Source organism: Pygocentrus nattereri, chromosome 17, assembly GCF_015220715.1.
Source record: "Pygocentrus nattereri isolate fPygNat1 chromosome 17, fPygNat1.pri, whole genome shotgun sequence".
NCBI lineage: Eukaryota > Metazoa > Chordata > Actinopteri > Characiformes > Serrasalmidae > Pygocentrus > Pygocentrus nattereri.
The window spans coordinates 30,140,280-30,157,630 of NC_051227.1; the positions used below are offsets into that span (position 1 = coordinate 30,140,280).

The window sequence follows — 17,351 nt, forward strand, 5'->3', positions numbered from 1 at the left end:
CAGCAATACTTTAGCCTCAAAACCCTCATCATTGACTCTGACTCTGTTTGGGGTGAGAATCAGGCCTGAATAATCTCTCCACTGCTGCAGAGCTGTGGAGAACTAGATTTTTAGGTAAAATAACATAATTCACGGTTTAACCCTGTAGATCAGCGCAGACTTTTGGGCACACAGCAATGCAGACAACGAAACGGCAAAGAGAGAGAAGACGGACATTGATCATTTGGAGATGAATGGACTTATTTACATTTATAAATTACTCTAGTTTCCTGATGCATTTAATCTGTAGCAACTCACGAAACTTAAGTCGCTTCTCTTTCTCCTGCTTCTTGTTTGTATTCTCCCGTTCCACCTTAAAGGGCGCAGCAGGACAATCTGGTGCCTCAGGCATCATTTAAGGTGGAACAGGACAATCAAAAGAGAAGCTGGAGGATGAGAACCGAGTTCACCTTAATTAAAATCAAACATTGAGAGATATTTTACAAGAAACTCGTGGAGTTTCCCTGACATGTGAGAAAAGCAGCTACAGATGAATATGCAGCTACAGATGAGTGTGTTTGTGATAGATATACTTGAATAAGTGAATAACCACTTTGTATAGTTACATTTATTCATAAGTGTTGACCATGGTGATGTTGCTAATGATAGTAGTATAAATGATGATGATAGCAGTAGTAGTAATATTGAATGTTATTATAAAAATAAGAAGTTCGACATTAAATAATTGTTCAAGTACATCAAGTTTCCTTGTACAGGACTCTTATGATAGCAGGGCTGTTCAACGCGCTATTTCAGCATAACATATTTTAAGACTCTAAGAAGATTTCTGCATGTACACACCCAAATGTTTACAGTTACTCAAAATCATGTATCAAGTCAAGCAATATGTATACTTTCTCTAAAAATATGAGCAAAAACTACTCATTTTCTGTCTACTAGCATTATAGCTTTGGAGCCTTTGGATCTGATGTTGCATTATTCACACTTGGTTGTATACTAGTCTTGTAACTATGTCATAGTTACAAAATTGAGTGGTGGACTAATGTTTTGCAATAGCCTGCACATCTCTTCAGTTCTTCTTTTTCTTGAAACTTTAGTGCTGTTAATTATAGATTTTCCCTTTCACCACTGTCTACGAGTGGGTCTGTGCAAAAAGTATCTTCTTCACTTACTGGACCACTTTTAAAGGTGGGCCATATAGCATAAAACATCATATGATGATACTTAAGCATTTTCACTACACACAATACAATTCACAATAGTTTGACATGCGTACACAATGCACCAGCAGTACCACATTTAAAAATAGCCAGCCAAAACTCTGGGTACAATCATTTTTATTCGCCATTTCACATAATGCACTGCGCTAAATCCAGTGTAACTAATGATTTTTTTATTTATAAAAAACATGCTGTTGTTCAGTGTTCTTTTGAGTACTGATGATATCCACAATATGCTCAGAAAAGCCTATTTTATATCACAATAACAATAAAATATCATCTTGTTGTCCACATGTGATCTTGCTTGGGATCTAACAGCTTCCTGTTGTTGTTTTTTTTGTTGTTGTTGTTGTTGTTTTGTTTTTGTTTTTTTAAATAAAGGGTTTTACGTCTGATCTAATTTGTCTGTATTTTAACTGGGTATATTTACAGAGAAATGTCATACATTACATTAACCTGCTTTCCTGGTTTGCTCTTGTACTGAGAATGATTTACTCCAGCCAAGTGATGCACCAGGCATCATAAGTGTGGTAGCACCAGCAGACGTGTGAACAACACTTCAACTCACAAGTTTTTTCATGATGTCTTTACTGGCACTGTGTTGCTTTTTGTGCTGCTGTGATGCTTTAGAAACAGTCATCAGCTTCTAGACCACATTATTCACATTGTACATCCAGCATTGCCTAGTTTACTGTTCACATGTGCAGCAGGTTCTAGAGTCTAATTTTGAAGCAGTTCAGAGTGATTGTGTCCAGCTGCCATAGTACAGAAACTGTTGAGGTTGCCATAGGCTTTTTCTATGGTAACTAAACTTTTGTTCCAGTACAAGTGAAACCACTGAAATAGTCTTGTGGTTCATTTCCTATTCCGCTGTGGCATTTCCTTTTTTGTGCACCATATGGGCACAAGCTCTACAAGATTTTGGAGGGTTTTTTTTTAATATACAAGAAGAAAAAAGCTAAATCTGATACTGGTATGCCATTTGGTCACTCGGTCGGTGAGACTTAAAATAGATGCAGTATTAAACAAACGACCCGTTTTACATTTACCTTTTTGATACCTTTCATTTAGAAAAGGAAAAATATATTTAAAATCTAAAACTAAATAATCTCTAGTTGTGACAAAAATAACTTGAATATCTATATTCTAAATGTTCTTATAGTTGCAGACTTTTCACAGACCTGATCTTTGTCCTGTCTAGTTTTAAACCTGCTATAAAAAAGTTAAATTAGAAAAAAGACATGTAAGTCTACCTGTAGCTGTTATGCAACTGAGCTGGGTTCTGACTGGACACATGACACTCTTGAGCAAGGTGACATGGATGCCTGTAATAAATTTATAATGTATTCCAAACTAAAATTCCTATATTTGGTATGTGTGAAATCTTTTCTTATATACAACAGTAGCCGTTCTACCTAAATGCATTTCTGATCAAATTTATTTCAGGTTACAGTTTTTGTTTCTTAAGACAGCTTTTGGGTGCTAAATAGAGCAATTTAATGCCAACATAACAATACTAGTATTTGAATTGTTAGGTCCAGTCCTAATTTAGGTTCAAATTCATTTTCTTATTGCAGTCAATTTAGTTTTCATTTAAGAAAAAAAAGACCTAAACCTTTTGTTAGAATTATGACACTGTCAGAATTGGGTGACGGTAAAAGGGGATGCGTACTGCAGTTGGGCTGGCCGGGTTGTAGATCACAGGTTGTTTGCTGCTCAGAGAAGCGATCAGATGCTGTAGCATGTGCCACTGCAGTAACTCACTTAACAGTTTCAGTGATGCTTTGCTCTCTCTCCCCCGGTTTCTCAGTGTTTCTCTGCCTCTCCATCACACTTAGATACACATTCTTGGACCCTCTGTCTCACACACAAACACACCTCATTGTGATTTTATGTGCACGTTCAGCTAGAGGATTGCAGGCTTTTACTGTTCCATGAGCAGAGAATAAGAGGAAATGGCATCCTACACACTCACAGTCTCTCCAATATCAATCTAAAACTAAAACTGGAGCATTTAATACTGCAATGCAGCCATTTAATGATGGACCACAACATGACAAAGAAAACCTTCAAAATAAACAATCATAAATGTAAATACTCTTAAATTAACAACTTTTGCTAAAGCCAGAGCATTTTTGTATTTGCAGATCTACATGTCCTTATTTTAAAACGCTGGTCCAAATGAAAAAAAGGCCTTAGCAGAGACAATCAGTGTGTTAAAGTGAGTATTTGCCTTAATGAGGCAGAGTAATCTACTTTATTAATCTTAAGCGAAGGAAGTGTTTTTTTTTTTTTTTTGTTTTTTTTCTTTTGTTCAAGGAGCTAATTGACAAAGCTGTAGGAATCAAATCAATCCATCCTAAAATGTAAACCTTTGCTAGGTTACTCCAGTACTGTGTCTTTCATATTGTTTTTACCTTTAGGTTGCTTGTTCTGAACGCAGTTAACAGTCTGCTGGGTTTTTTTTGCTCTCTTCTGGTTAGTGGTTTCTGGTGAGGAAGCGGTTTTTCCATGTCACAGAGTTCAGGGTAGTGGTGGAGCAGGAGGAGTATCTACAGCATTTGTTTGTGGCGGATTGAGATCCACATCCTCGTATGGACGTGGAGGGACAGTGTTTGTCTGTGAGGATGGAGATGGAATGGTTTCATCATCAGGTTTAGACGTTGGTTTGATATTCGCATTGTTGTCGGGAACAGCAGGCCCAGTTACCATCTCGGTGACTGTTGAGTCTGCAGATGCCTCAGGAGCTGGAACTTGATTGGCTGTTTTTTGTGTCTGGATCTGCTCCTGTTCTTCTGCTGGTTTTCCATTCTGTGGTTGCTCATTCTTGCCAAATGTGCTACTTACTGCAATTTCGTTCATTTGGACCTCTTCTTCTACCAGCAACGAAAGCCGTTGGGAGAGCCTTTGGGGAAAAAACGAATGGAGTGAGATCCTTTTGGTGTCGCGTCTTTGGAACGGTCCGTCTTCACCATTGCCGTGCTGGGTATCACCTTCGAGGAACGGTGAGGGACCAGCCCAATCGGGGTTCTCCAGCTTCTTTTTATGCATCCGATGTCTTTTTGCTAAGATTACCACGATTGCAATGAGCATAAGAACCAGCACACTTCCAATCAGAGCTGCTACTATGGGACCTGCATTGTTTTTATTTTGTTTTTCTTTTCCTTGCTGTGAATTATTTGAAGTCTCCGGCTTGTTTTTTTTAGCAGTTTGTTTTTTGCCCAATCGAGTGGTGAATGTCGTAAATGTAGTCGTGGAGGTAGTCATACCTCTTGTATTGGTTTTGTCTGTTTTCATATCCATGGTGGCTGTGGCAGTGGTGACAGTCTTTGTGTTAACAGTTGAAATGAGACCAGTGGAAGAGCCTGCTATAATCATGGATTGGTTTTTTGTGGTGATGACTTCCATTGTGGAAGTACTGACTGCAGGAGCAGTGGGATTTGTTTTGTTGCTTGTAGTCATCAAATTAGTACTTGTGTTGGTTGTATATGGTACTAGGTGACTTGGGGATGCCTTGGTTCCTTCAGTTCCTTGGGTTTGCTTGGACCATTTTGTAGTCATGTTTGTCTGAGGAACTGCTGATACTTTCCGAGGTTCATATGTAATAACTTCACTAGTTTGGAAATTTGTGTGATTGGTCTCTAGGTTGAAGATCTTAACTGTAGATCTCGAAATTTCTTGTAGTTGATTATCTGTCACACCAGTCTTGTTAGTGGATTTGAATATATGTGATGTTTGATGCTGATCTCCAGTGGTAATGTTTGTCTGCGACATTAAAGTAGTCTGTTCGGTTGGCGTACTTGTGGTTTGGCTGTTTTGAGAGTAGTCCAAGCTTCTTTTTGTGTGCCCTTTTGAGCTGGCGCTGGAGGAGAAATCTGAAGGTGACTCACTTTCTCCCACGGTGATTTGCACCTCTGTGGTTTTATTCTCAGTGTGACTCATACCAGTAATTTGTTGGTCCTGGGTAATTTGAGAGTGCATTTTTGAAGACAACACACTATCTTCAGGTCTCAGCCCTGTGGTGTCCTCATCATGATTTCTTGTGGATATCACTGTTGGTTCTTGACCTCTTGTGGAAGGCCCATGATCTTCATGCAGGCTGGTGTAATCAGAGCTCCGTTTAGTCAGCTGTCCCAAGGAAGACAAATGTGAAGTTGACTTCTTTTCTTCTGTGATGATTTGCGTCTCAGTTATTTTGTGCTCTGTATGACTTTCACCTGTAATATGGTGATCCTGTAAGATTGTTGAGGGCCATTTTGAAGAAGGAGCACCATCTTCAGATCTGAGCTCTTGGGTAATCTGAGCATGATCTCTTGTGGACATAACTGTAGATTCATGCCCTCTTGTGGAAGGCCCATGACCTTCAGAAATAACTTCATGCTGTGTGGAGACACTTGGGTTGAGGGTTAGAGTACCATTTAGTTTCCATGGAAGGAGCAGGACTAGCACACACACACAGAGAACGGTCATCGTGATGTACTCCTCATAGGTGGTGTCTCCTGAAAACTTTCAGACAAATGTGGTTATTTGTCTATAATCTATATTAGTGACTAACTCTTTTAGAAGGTTTAAAAGAAGATTTAGCAAGTTGCAGCAACTGTAGACATATTGTGAAATGTTCCTCATTTGTTTCCTTATATGACTGTCTAACTTCTTTTTGATGTGCGCAAAGGTTTTTAAATTGCCAATGGTAATCTTTTACCAGTATTGCTGAAGATATGTACATAGTATTCAACACAATGTTTGGTAATGTTATCAGTATTCTTATTATTTTATCATTCTTAGATTTTATTATGATGCTTAAAAGTAATTATTAAAATAGAAAACCAAGGATACCTAAGTATAAAAAGTAGACATGGAAGTGATGCATGGCTAACAGTCAGCCCAACTTCGCAAGGTTGAGACAACATTTAGACAAATAAGAATTGTAGCATTAAATGTTGAATAATATTGTCTCACTAAGACATGAATATTGTCACTTACCAGTATTACTGTAGTTTTCTAATAAAATCCAGACATTCTTCTGTGCAGTTATCTAAATCTCAGTTTCAATAAGATTAAAACATTTATATGTTCAGACGCAGAGCCCCTTATGAAGGCTGTGATCGAGGGAGCAGCAGTGATCTTGAATACGGAACTTGAGCATGTTTCACTGACAGGAAATGAGAGCTGTGAAACCACTGCTTTTTCTGTTCTCTAACTAATGAGCATTTTATTCTCACTAAACCATCACTGTTCCTACAAAGTAAAAAGGGCAATAATATGCTAAAAATTAAACGGCAAATATTTAAGTACAAACCTGTTAGATGATGGGGAAAAGTGTTTGTATGTTTTTATATATAATGATAATGGAACATCTGACCACTCATATCATGAAGGTGAGTGGTGTGTTCAGAATTTCACACCCAGTTTATCTTCAGCCTGATTCCAGTTAAATGTAATCCATTAGCTTCTCCTTTGCGAGCCTTTAAAAATTAAACATCTTAATGCTCTAAGAACACATTTTTAATTACTTGATACGAGAAATGCAGCATGTACACGCAATTATTTGTAATTGCCATTTAGTTTTATTTTTTTATGGTGGCATACACATACAAGACAACATTTAAAGCCTTTGACAGGAAGAGGGGTATTTGAGCAGACAGCAGTTTCACAGTTTGTCTGGCACATGGTGACGTACACAGAAAGCTTTTTATCAGCAAAAATTGGCTGGGTGACTAATACATTTCTTTTACAGAGAAATTTATTTCTGACATCGAATCCTCCTGAGTTTTGCCGTTTTTGAAATATGTTTCAATTTAATTATTTATTTGTTGGCATTATGTCTTGTATTTGTGTGTTGCCAGAAGCCATACTGACTATTCTAATCTGCAAGAAAGACTGATCTTGGACTAATGTATTTATTTGAGGAGGGTTTGTTTTTCAACTTTTGATTCTGTTTCAATTGTGCCCAGAACATGTAATGCCCTTCACTACCAACATTGTATCAGTATTAATAATTTCAGGTTAGATTTTTCTATAAATGTGAGTTTAAAGAGCATTGTTGTTAGTTATCAGTTATTTAACAGATATGGCATCTGAAGTTTTACTGTAATATGGTATTCTCCAGTTCAATTTACATAGGTATCAAAAACATCAAAATATCTGTTATTCAAACCAAACCAGAAATACATTTTCAAAACATGGATCTCCTGAACAGGTTAGTACCACAGTTTTGTTAGCTCAGTTAATGATTATTTATCAAAGGTACATCTTACATTTAAAATGTTTGACACAATGCCTGTGAATTCAATATCTATGATGCCTCTAGACATTTTATGTAATAATTTTTACTGTGTTCTCCTAATTGAAAATCTTCCCATTCTAAATCATAAACGAAGTGAAAAGTAAATAATAGAAAAAAGAAAAAACAAGGGAAAAAATCTTTATCTGTTGGTAAGGCCAGAGACTGGGTCTATAATTTGCTGCCTTTAGGCTGCCTTTAGTTTATGTGGTACAGAAAGGAAGGATGCACCTATTCAAGCTCACACCATCAATGGCATGTTCTCCAGTTCCTTAGGATCTAGGCAGGAATCTCTGGAGGTACTTGTTTGCATTGCAACTGGGGCACACTCCACATCCATGTTTGTAGTGGGGCTGTGGTGCAGGATAGGTTCCTCTGCCTCATCATGCGCCTCCTCGTCCTCTGCGTCGGTCCTCACCTCCTCTAACAAGAGATTGGTCTCGCATGGTCCTACAATGCCTCCCTCTATCGTTTCAGTGCCCCAGTAGCCTGTTCCACTCACCAGGTCCACGTTACTGTGGGTTGGACGCCGGGTCTCGCATTGCCGCTTCAGACTGATGACTTTACAGGTCAACACCAAGGTCGATATTAGTAGGACGATGATGAGACCCCCAGAAGATACGGCCACTATGAACGCTAGCTGAGGGTCAATGAAGCACACTGAGCCAAAAGCAGGAGACACGCTTGTTGGAGCTTCAGTTTGGTTCTGTATGTCATTGGTGATGGAGGCAGTGGTGGTGTTTTTAAAAAACTCTTTAGTAAAGCCTGTGCTAAAAGGGGTCTCCATGCCTGTTCAAATATGGAGAAAGAAGAACATAATGTTGGAAATGAACCACTCAAATTCCGTACTGAAATGAGCAAAACTTAACAAGACAGCCATGTAGGGGTTAGTTTAACAATAAAAAATAAGATATAAAAATGATTTTTTTTTTTTTTTTTGTCTGGAGTCACAAGTATAACATTTCTTTCTCCAAGATCACTGAATTTCTTGTTTATGTTGGCGGGCGGAAAAACAATCTTACCTGTTGAGTATTTTAGTGTAATAAATGTGTGAATAATGCTGCAAAATCATTAGCACATTAGCAGTTAGTAAATACAAAAAAAGTGTTGTGTTAAATATTTACCTTCATGCAGTGTTGGCAGAGCTTGTTGAAGAATGTGGATGAAGAGCGTGATGAAGAATTTATGAACAGAGCCAGTGAATGTTACAAACTGAGATGCAAAACAGTCACTTCCTGCCCATCGCCTGTTCAAGTTATTTGAGGGTCTGTGAATTTAGAAACGGCTTACTTGTGTCTGTGAGACAGTGAACAAAATAGAACATAAAAGAGAGAACAAAGTAGAGCATAAATAACTGCAAATAACAGACTTTGCCGTTGCAAACACAAGTGCTGAGTAAATTATGTCTTAATTATTTGACATTTCTAAATTGGTAAAGCCTGATGTAAGCAAAAATAATTTTTTAAATATGTCAAGTGCATTTATGGCATTGAAAACTAAAATACCCCAAAACATGTTTGCAGATTTAAAAAATTTTGTTTTTTGTTTGTTTCTTTAACACCTCGAAAAAATAATTTCTTTTCAGAACAGGCTTAAGAGTTTCTTTCTTTTGCCCTTCTTTAGGTTTAAAACAGGGCAGATCAACGGTGACCTTCTGATCTACCATGTACTGCTGACCCTCAAGCCATACTATGCCAAACAGTATGAGATAGTAGTGGACCTCACTCATGTTGGCCCAAGCAACCGCTTCAAGACAGACTTCCTTTCAAAGTGGTTTGTTGTATTTCCAAATTTTGCTTATGAGAATGTGGCTGCAGTCTTCATCTACAACTGCAACACCTGGGTGCGAGAGTACACCAAATACCATGAGCGATTGCTGACTGGTCTCAAGGGGAGTAAGAAGCTATTGTTTATTGATTCACCTGCACGACTCGCTGAACATGTGGAGCCTGACCAGCAGAAGCTTCCTGCCGCAACTCTGGCCCTGGAGGAGGACCTCAAAGTTTTCCATAATGCCCTTAAGCTTGCTCACAAAGACACAAAAGTGTCCATCAAGGTACTTTCTCATGGATAATAGTAAGCTCCTTGGAGCACCACTAAATAACTTGGCCATTGTTTTTTAGTTCTTGGTTAAAAGAAAATTGTCAGTCTTTGAAGGTCTCTTTCCACCTTCTGTTCTGTTTCCATTCAGGTGGGCTCCACAGCTGTGCAGGTGACGTCAGCTGAACGTACCCGTGTTCTGGGCCAGTCAGTCTTTCTTAATGATATCTACTATGCTTCTGAGATTGAAGAGATCTGCCTTGTGGATGAGAATCAGTTCACGCTGACCATTGCCAATCAAGGCACACCCCTAACCTTCATGCACCAGGAATGTGATGCCATAGTGCAATCCATCATCCATATCCGCACACGCTGGGAGCTCTCTCAGCCTGACTCCATTCCCCAGCACACTAAAATCAGGCCAAAAGATGTGCCTGGCACTTTGCTCAACATTGCCTTACTAAACCTGGGGAGTTCCGACCCTAGTCTGAGGTAAGAGGCTTGGTGATTTTGATAAGCCTGGAAGTTTGGACACAACTTGCTTTTGCCCTGTGGCCCAGCCATTTTGATAGTCCATGATGATGGATGAATAGTCCAATGCATCTCACAGTGCTTATTGTAACAATGGGCCTTCTATTAGTGAGCTTCTGTCTTTGTTGTTTTGAACTAATTAGAAATGCTAATAGTGGCCTTGCGTATCTTTAGTTCAACTGGAAGGCACTTGAACTTGCCACCCCCCGGGCAATAAAATTGAGCTGCTTGAGAGCCAAGAACCAATGACGTGTTTCATTGCTTTGATAAATAATTGTTTCATGGTTTAATATACACTAGTGTTCAGAGGTTTGTAATCGTTGTTTTTGATTGAATAAAAATGTTGATTAAATTATGAAATTACCAATTTCAGCTACTTAAGAAATCTTTAGATGTGTCCAGAATGATGAACAGAGCTATAGATGCCTTATTATTGAGAAAGCTGTAAACTATTAAGAATATCTGCATTCCATATGAGCATTTTATCATTTTTATTTTGAAGCCTTATGAAAATCAATAAGAATTTTTTTTAAGAAAAAAGGGGAGGAGAGAAAACATAGAAAACCTCATATTTGAAACAGTGTGGAGGCAGATAACTTATGAAGAAATAAATAATTACAGTATATTATTAATCAATTAAATTTTTGATTTTTTAAATATTGTGTACTTAAGGTATTTAACATTTAATTTCTGGTGCTCTCAAAAAAATATATAAAACTTAAGGTTTCTGGCCTTACTTTCAGTCTACACTGTGCAAATTAAAATTGAGTAAAATAATAGCGGTTATGACGAGCAATTTACAGAGTTTTGAACACTAGTGTATGTCCTCTTTCATAACTGAATAATCAAAACACCACTGCTAGATACATGACATCACATATGCACTAGTACCAACACTAGTTAGTTACATGACATTATATTTGTTGCCATTGTCACTAGGTCAGCAGCATACAACCTCCTGTGTGCCTTAACTGGCACTTTTAACCTCAAGATTGAAGGGCAGCTTTTGGAGACATCTGGCTTATGCATCCCAGCCAACAACACCCTTTTTATTGTGTCTATAAGTAAGACACTAGCAGCCAACGAACCTCACCTCACCCTGGAGTTTCTGGAAGAGTGCATCTCTGGATTCAGCAAGTCAAGTCAGTGCTGCAAACGTTGCATATTGAGATTTACACATCTATATTTAGTATTTTTGTGTAATTAACTCTTCCTGTTGTGGGCCTTCAGGTATTGAACTGAAGCACCTGTGTCTTGAGTACATGACTCCTTGGTTGCGCAACCTGGTACGCTTCTGTAAGCACAATGATGACGCCAAACGACAGCGTGTCACTGCCATTCTAGACAAGTTGATCACCATGACCATCAATGAGAAGCAGATGTACCCCTCAATTCAGGCTAAGATATGGGGCAGCCTGGGACAGGTAGGTTCCTCACGCCAAGCTCATCTTCCACTTCTCTGCTTTGCCCCTGCAGTCCTTTAATTGTTATGTTTATTTGGAAGATCTCAGGTATGGTCTTGGTTTTCTAGACCAAGCTTTCATTGTCAGAATTACATGACTCCTAAATGGGACTTCTGTTTACATCTCTAGATATCAGACCTGCTTGATGTGGTGTTGGATAGTTTCATAAAGACCAGTGCTACTGGCGGCCTGGGATCCATCAAAGCAGAAGTAATGGCAGATACAGCTGTGGCTCTGGCTTCAGGAAATGTCAAACTGGTATCCAGCAAGGTAGGTCTTCACTGCTGAACTAACATATTATAAATGTTAAATATTAAATATAAATATTAGATATTGTTAGTCACTCATAAGAGCAGAATATACAATGGAAAGCTTTTCTGTTTGTTTACCTACTCTTCCAAAAATATGTCAGCATGTTAGTCAAGATACTTTTTTGGGTTTTTATCCTTCATCAGAAATGAATTGTTACCCGTACTGTTCATAATTTATCAGCACTAGTGCCTTCAATATGTAATCAAAAATGAAATGGTAACCATCAGAGTCATACTTAAGTTCTAAAACTCACTTACCTAAAACATGCTTTTAATAAACCGTAAATTTATATTCAGAAACATTAACATTTTGTTAATATACTTATAGTTTTGTTAAAGCTGATCTAAATTTCAGTATATTGGCATTATTATATGAGCATACCAAATCTTAAAGCATCTAAGAAATGCCTATTCTCATCTTGACAGCAGAGATAAGCTTTATCGTTGTACCACCTTACTGACCCTCTTTGAAATGGAGCTTGACTTACGTTTGAGGTTGCTCTCGTTTTGTGCTCCAAAACCATTTCTCTTGTAGCTTCACTGATCTTATCCAGCCTCGCTCCACTACTCCATTATCTCTAGTGTTTGTACACAAATGCTTGCTCCCATTCCGTACATGCACGCTCTCAAACAGCAGCACAATAGTAAACCAACTAACCACTCTCTCCTGTTGTATGAAAAACTGTTAGTCATTACAGTGAATGGGCATCATTGTCAGACAGTTAAGGGTGTCTTGACAGCGCAAGGGTGGTTTTTCTGATTTAAAGTCCACTAACCTCAAGTGTCTCAAGCATTGCAGTCCTTTAGCGATGCAGCAAATGCATTAGGATTTGTCTTCTTGCCTGCTTAGTCCCGTTTGTCATATTAGCTGTATTTTAAAGTTTGTAGCTACACTAAATGGTTGCTGAGCATTATTTGGCTAGCATGTGCCAGCCACTGCTGATGTCACAACATGCCAGTTTAGGAGCACAAGGGTAGGCTTTGTCCAGACGTTGCATCTGTTTTCTCTCTCTGTCTCACACAGCTTTAGAGCTCAGAGGTCAACTACAGACCCAAACATAACCTTATTGAAGAGGTCGTACGCCTCTAGCGAGTAATGTTTAGGTGCATGACACAGAGTGAGAGGATGACAAAAGGCACATTGTTTCAAATGTTTTACAAACTAATCTTTTCTGGCTATAGCAATTTTCAGAGGTCAAAGATATGTGTTAACTTTGTTCTTTTTCGTATTGTTAATTCTACCTTATCTTAAAAGAATTCAGAGATTAAAGCAGTGGTATGAAATTTTAATCCAGTCTTCTTACATCAGTGTTTTAGCCAGTTTTCTTTGGCTGTAACAACTATACAAAGGCCTTTTCCCATTTTCTCCACAGGTAATTGGCCGCATGTGTAAAATCATTGATAAGACATGCCTGTCTCCCACTCCTACGCTGGAGCAACACCTGATGTGGGATGACATTGCCATCTTGGCCCGCTACATGCTTATGCTTTCCTTTAATAACTCTCTGGACGTGGCGGCTCACCTGCCATACCTCTTTCATGTGGTCACCCTGCTTGTGGCTACGGGACCCCTCTCCCTCAGAGCCTCCACCCATGGCCTGGTCATCAACATCATCCACTCACTGTGTACTTGTTCCCAGCTCAATTTCAGTGGTAAGAGAACTGTAACATTTGTTTCCATTAAAATTCCCCCTTTAATCAAAGTTTACATGTTTAATAATTAATCAACTAATCTTAACATGAAACATAATTTGGACTGTTTTTCACACAATTCACTCAGTAATGAAGGGTAAAAAGCCATGCTGTTTGAGGTAGTACTAGTTTTAGTCGAGAAAAGTGGCGATAGGAGTCTTGTCTGCATTTCTGCCTGATGGTCTGTTATCTGGCCGCTGTACGAGCACTAAATTATTGCTTAAGGTTTCCATTTTGCTAATGAGGCTTATCACGCTTATAGAGGTCTCCCAAAACAGTCATTACAAATATTCAATAAATTTTCAGCTCTAACATCCAGCTCTGAAAATTCACATTGACATTTTTCATAATTGATGACTTCATTGGATAATAATTCCAGACCTTTGTTCAGACATCTATGCAGGAAAACAGTAGGTCAATTTATATAATATCAACAGACTAACTATTTTAAGAGCTGTTTTTTGGGATGGGGGTGTTGTTTGTTTTTTTGGAATCCTGATTGGTCTGTGTGATGATTTCTGTTTTTTGGTATGTTTTATACATGTCTCCAATATGTAAGGTATGGTAGTATGGCTCTTCTGATTTGGCCTGGTTCTCTTACCTGCAGAAGAGACTAAACAGGTGCTGCGGCTGAGCCTGACAGAATTTTCACTGCCCAAGTTCTACCTTCTGTTCGGCATCAGTAAGGTAAAGTCAGCGGCGGTTATAGCTTTCCGCTCCAGCTACAGAGATCGCTCCTTCTCCCCAGGCTCCTATGAGCGAGAGACTTTCGCCCTGTCCTCTCTGGAGACAGTCACTGAAGCCCTGCTGGAGATCATGGAGGTCAGTGTCCACTTTTATCATGCATGACAGATACTGCTGTACATTCAGGGTACATATAACCACTGTCTGTCAAAGGTTTGGGACACATTGCTTTGAAATTTTGCCTTGAAACAGTATAGCCATGCATTTTGTCACACATATTAACATGTGTAACACTAATTTCTGCAAAATTACTCATTAGTATGTTACTGTAAATTGACAAGAAAATATCCTCACTTGTATTATTCACTTTAAAAAGCTATACGTCCCCTAACATTTCATGGACAGTGTGTATTGTTTCATACTATTTGAAATGCTGTTACTGCCTTACTTGTGCATTATATTTAAACCATGATTGACAGCATATTTCTGTGTTTGGTCTGTGCTGCACTGAGTGACTCTTTGTTCTCCTCAGGCTTGTATGAGGGACATTCCTGGATGCAAGTGGCTAGACCAGTGGACAGAGTTAGCTCAAAAGTACATAAACATTCTATCTGAATTGATCTAACCGTGTGTAAATCCTTGTTTTTCCATTCTCGTATGTGTCCGTCCCCCCTAGAAGCTATTCTTTTATTGATTTGATGTATGTGTTCGGTAGGTTTGCTTTCCAGTATAACCCGTCTCTTCAACCACGGGCGCTGGTGGTGTTTGGCTGCATCAGTAAGCGTGTGACTCATGGCCAAATCAAACAGATCATCCGTATCCTCAGCAAAGCCAGTCCCCTTCTAAGTATTGACCGGGTAAGTGTCTGTGAATGTCACATCCCTTTGAGTTGAAAAGGTTTTGTTTGACATTTTTCATAATATTTTTTGTTTAGTTTTCCCCCCAACGATTCATGATGAAAGAACTGACCTACCATCTGAGAAACTCTGAAATGTGAAGTCAATCGCATTTCGGCACATTTCCTGTTTCAGAAAACATGTGATTCTACAGGCAGTTAAGATTTGTTGCTTGATTCTGCTTCACATTGAGCAAACGTCCCAGCCCCCACTCTCGAATGAACATGCCCACTCACCGAGCCATCAAACTTTCGATGTTGCGGCTGCCATTTCATGCACAGACATATCTGAAGGATAGGACAGTGTAAAACAGCAATGTTATGTCACGTATGAAAACCCTGCATTTTTGAGTTAGACTATCTTACATTGATTTTAACAGTCTTTCTGTGAGCTTATTAGGCCACATTCTGTCTTCAGTAGAGTTTTGCATAAGCTAAAAGGGTCCATTAATATTTAGTAACAGGCTTTGAGTATATTTCCTTACGAAGGAGTCAACAGTGACCGCACTCCTTGCTCTGTTCTTTCTGCTGAGACAGTTAATGAGAACAGCACTCAATGCATACAAAATAAGACTGAATTAAGGTGTTATTTCTTTAATACTTTTCACAGTTTCAGCAAGCACAGGGAACTACATTTAATTGGTAAAAAGAGCAAAATGTGTCTCCTTTAACTTTGCTTTTTTAATTTTAGCCAGTAGCTGAAAGAAGAAGTTTGCCATTGTAAAACTTAAAATAACACGTCATACAAAAAAAAGTTTTAGAGATTTAACAAAGTTTTAAAATTTAGATTATTGGATTTTGATTTTTTTTTTATTGTGTTTAGTTACTGTAAAATCTCTTAGTGGAGTTAAGTTTTAGTCTCTTCAGGCTGCTGAAATAGAGTGAACTTTTACATTTGCAAATGATGGATGATGTAAAATAAGCAGTTTAATGTATGTAGGTGCAGTCATTCTTGTTATATTTTGCATCAACACACACACCTTCCAAAATCATGCTGAGTCATTTTCTGTGTTTCTTTAGAAAACCCCACTCATTAAGAATGACTGACTGTTTTCCAGTTCAGCTGTCTTGTGTGCATCTCATTCTCTCTCTCGGGAGAGTTTAGACAGACAGCTTGTTTCTCTGCAAAGCACCTGAATGTCAGGGGGCCCTATCTGCAGAATGCAGCGTGCTGAGGAAACTGCTGTTGTGCCATTCAGTGTGGCTGTGTATCTCGTGCTGCTGCTGCCATGCTCCACTGGCCAGCATGATTAATGCTCTTCCTCTGCAGGGACTGGAGAGCTGCTTAAAGGGACCAGATAATTACAACAGCCAAGTTCTCATTGAGGCAACAGTCATCGCACTCACCAAACTACAGCCCCTCCTCATCCAGGTACTGTGCTGGTTAAACAGTGAATAATCACATAAGAGCAGCATAATATCCGTAAAATCACTCCTGTCTTATGAAAACCTTCATCTTTATTTCTGTGCTTAATACTTTTCTATTACTTGAAAATGTCAGCTGCCCTTTATACTGTGCAAATATTTAATGATGAATGGACCAATAGAAATGGGTTTTCCAGATGGCTATAGATAGTACAGGTACATATAGCACTGTGATTAAACATAAGAGTTTTGTCTGTTGGTGTATTTAGGACTCTCCCATGCACAAGGCTCTGTTTTGGGTGGCAGTAGCAGTGCTGCAGCTGGATGAGGTGAATTTGTACTCTGCTGGGACTGCATTGCTGGAGCAGAACCTGCACACACTAGACAGTCTACGGGTTTTTAATGACAAGGTACTAAACAAATCCATACATGGTCCATTTCCATCTGCTGCTGTGCTGAAACATTTAGGTTAATGTTATGAGTCTTATGCTTATCCTTGTGCAGAGTCCTGAGGAGGTGTTTATGGAAATTCGGAAGCCTCTAGAATGGGACTGTAAACAAATGGACCATTTTGTAGGCCTCAACTTTAACTCCAACTTCAATTTTGCACTAGTGGGACATCTGCTGAAAGGTAAAGGTTGACAAGCAACAGTAATTTTCAGAAAAATGTGTTACACTGCAAAGTAGCCATATATCTCAATCTTTTTCTCTTACTGCTTTTGTTCTTGTGTGTACTGCTGTTTTATTCTGATATTCACACACCCTCTACCCTATAGAGAGAGCTTTTGGGGATTCTCAGATCAGTGTATCCTACCATTCAAAAGTTTGAAATCCGTGTTTTAATCAGTGTAGAACAGGTTTTGTTTA

The 17,351-nt window shown here is 38.7% G+C and overlaps 2 protein-coding genes across 7 annotated transcripts in view; one reads left to right on the forward strand and one right to left on the reverse strand.

Moving 5' to 3' along the window:
* Nucleotides 1-17,351, forward strand: part of nf1a (neurofibromin 1a) — a 77,071-nt gene that overhangs the window by 46,844 nt on the left and 12,876 nt on the right. For all 5 annotated transcript variants that reach the window (XR_005131717.1, XM_037546552.1, XM_037546553.1 and 2 more), the window contains 12 exons: nucleotides 9,127-9,559; nucleotides 9,695-10,035; nucleotides 11,014-11,216; nucleotides 11,305-11,498; nucleotides 11,667-11,807; nucleotides 13,222-13,501; nucleotides 14,148-14,362; nucleotides 14,757-14,818; nucleotides 14,940-15,081; nucleotides 16,390-16,491; nucleotides 16,754-16,894; nucleotides 16,989-17,115. Coding sequence is in view for 4 of the 5 variants with exons in the window: in XM_037546552.1 (XP_037402449.1) it covers nucleotides 9,127-9,559; nucleotides 9,695-10,035; nucleotides 11,014-11,216; nucleotides 11,305-11,498; nucleotides 11,667-11,807; nucleotides 13,222-13,501; nucleotides 14,148-14,362; nucleotides 14,757-14,818; nucleotides 14,940-15,081; nucleotides 16,390-16,491; nucleotides 16,754-16,894; nucleotides 16,989-17,115 (2,381 nt within the window). In the remaining variant the exon portion in view is untranslated. The remainder of the gene's footprint in view (nucleotides 1-9,126; nucleotides 9,560-9,694; nucleotides 10,036-11,013; nucleotides 11,217-11,304; nucleotides 11,499-11,666; nucleotides 11,808-13,221; nucleotides 13,502-14,147; nucleotides 14,363-14,756; nucleotides 14,819-14,939; nucleotides 15,082-16,389; nucleotides 16,492-16,753; nucleotides 16,895-16,988; nucleotides 17,116-17,351) is intronic.
* On the reverse strand, nucleotides 1,321-6,359 carry LOC108425904 (protein EVI2B). Of its 2 annotated transcripts, none has more exons than XM_017694969.2 (2): nucleotides 6,204-6,359; nucleotides 1,321-5,726 (listed from the first exon to the last, which is right to left on the reverse strand). In XM_017694969.2, the coding sequence occupies exon 2, from the start codon at nucleotides 5,688-5,690 to the stop codon at nucleotides 3,744-3,746; it is 1,947 nt and encodes a 648-aa protein (XP_017550458.1). In that variant the 5' UTR covers nucleotides 5,691-5,726; nucleotides 6,204-6,359; the 3' UTR covers nucleotides 1,321-3,743. The 2 variants fall into 2 exon arrangements, with proteins under 2 accessions (XP_017550458.1, XP_017550459.1); XM_017694970.2 differs by having other exon boundaries at nucleotides 1,321-5,719; nucleotides 6,204-6,356.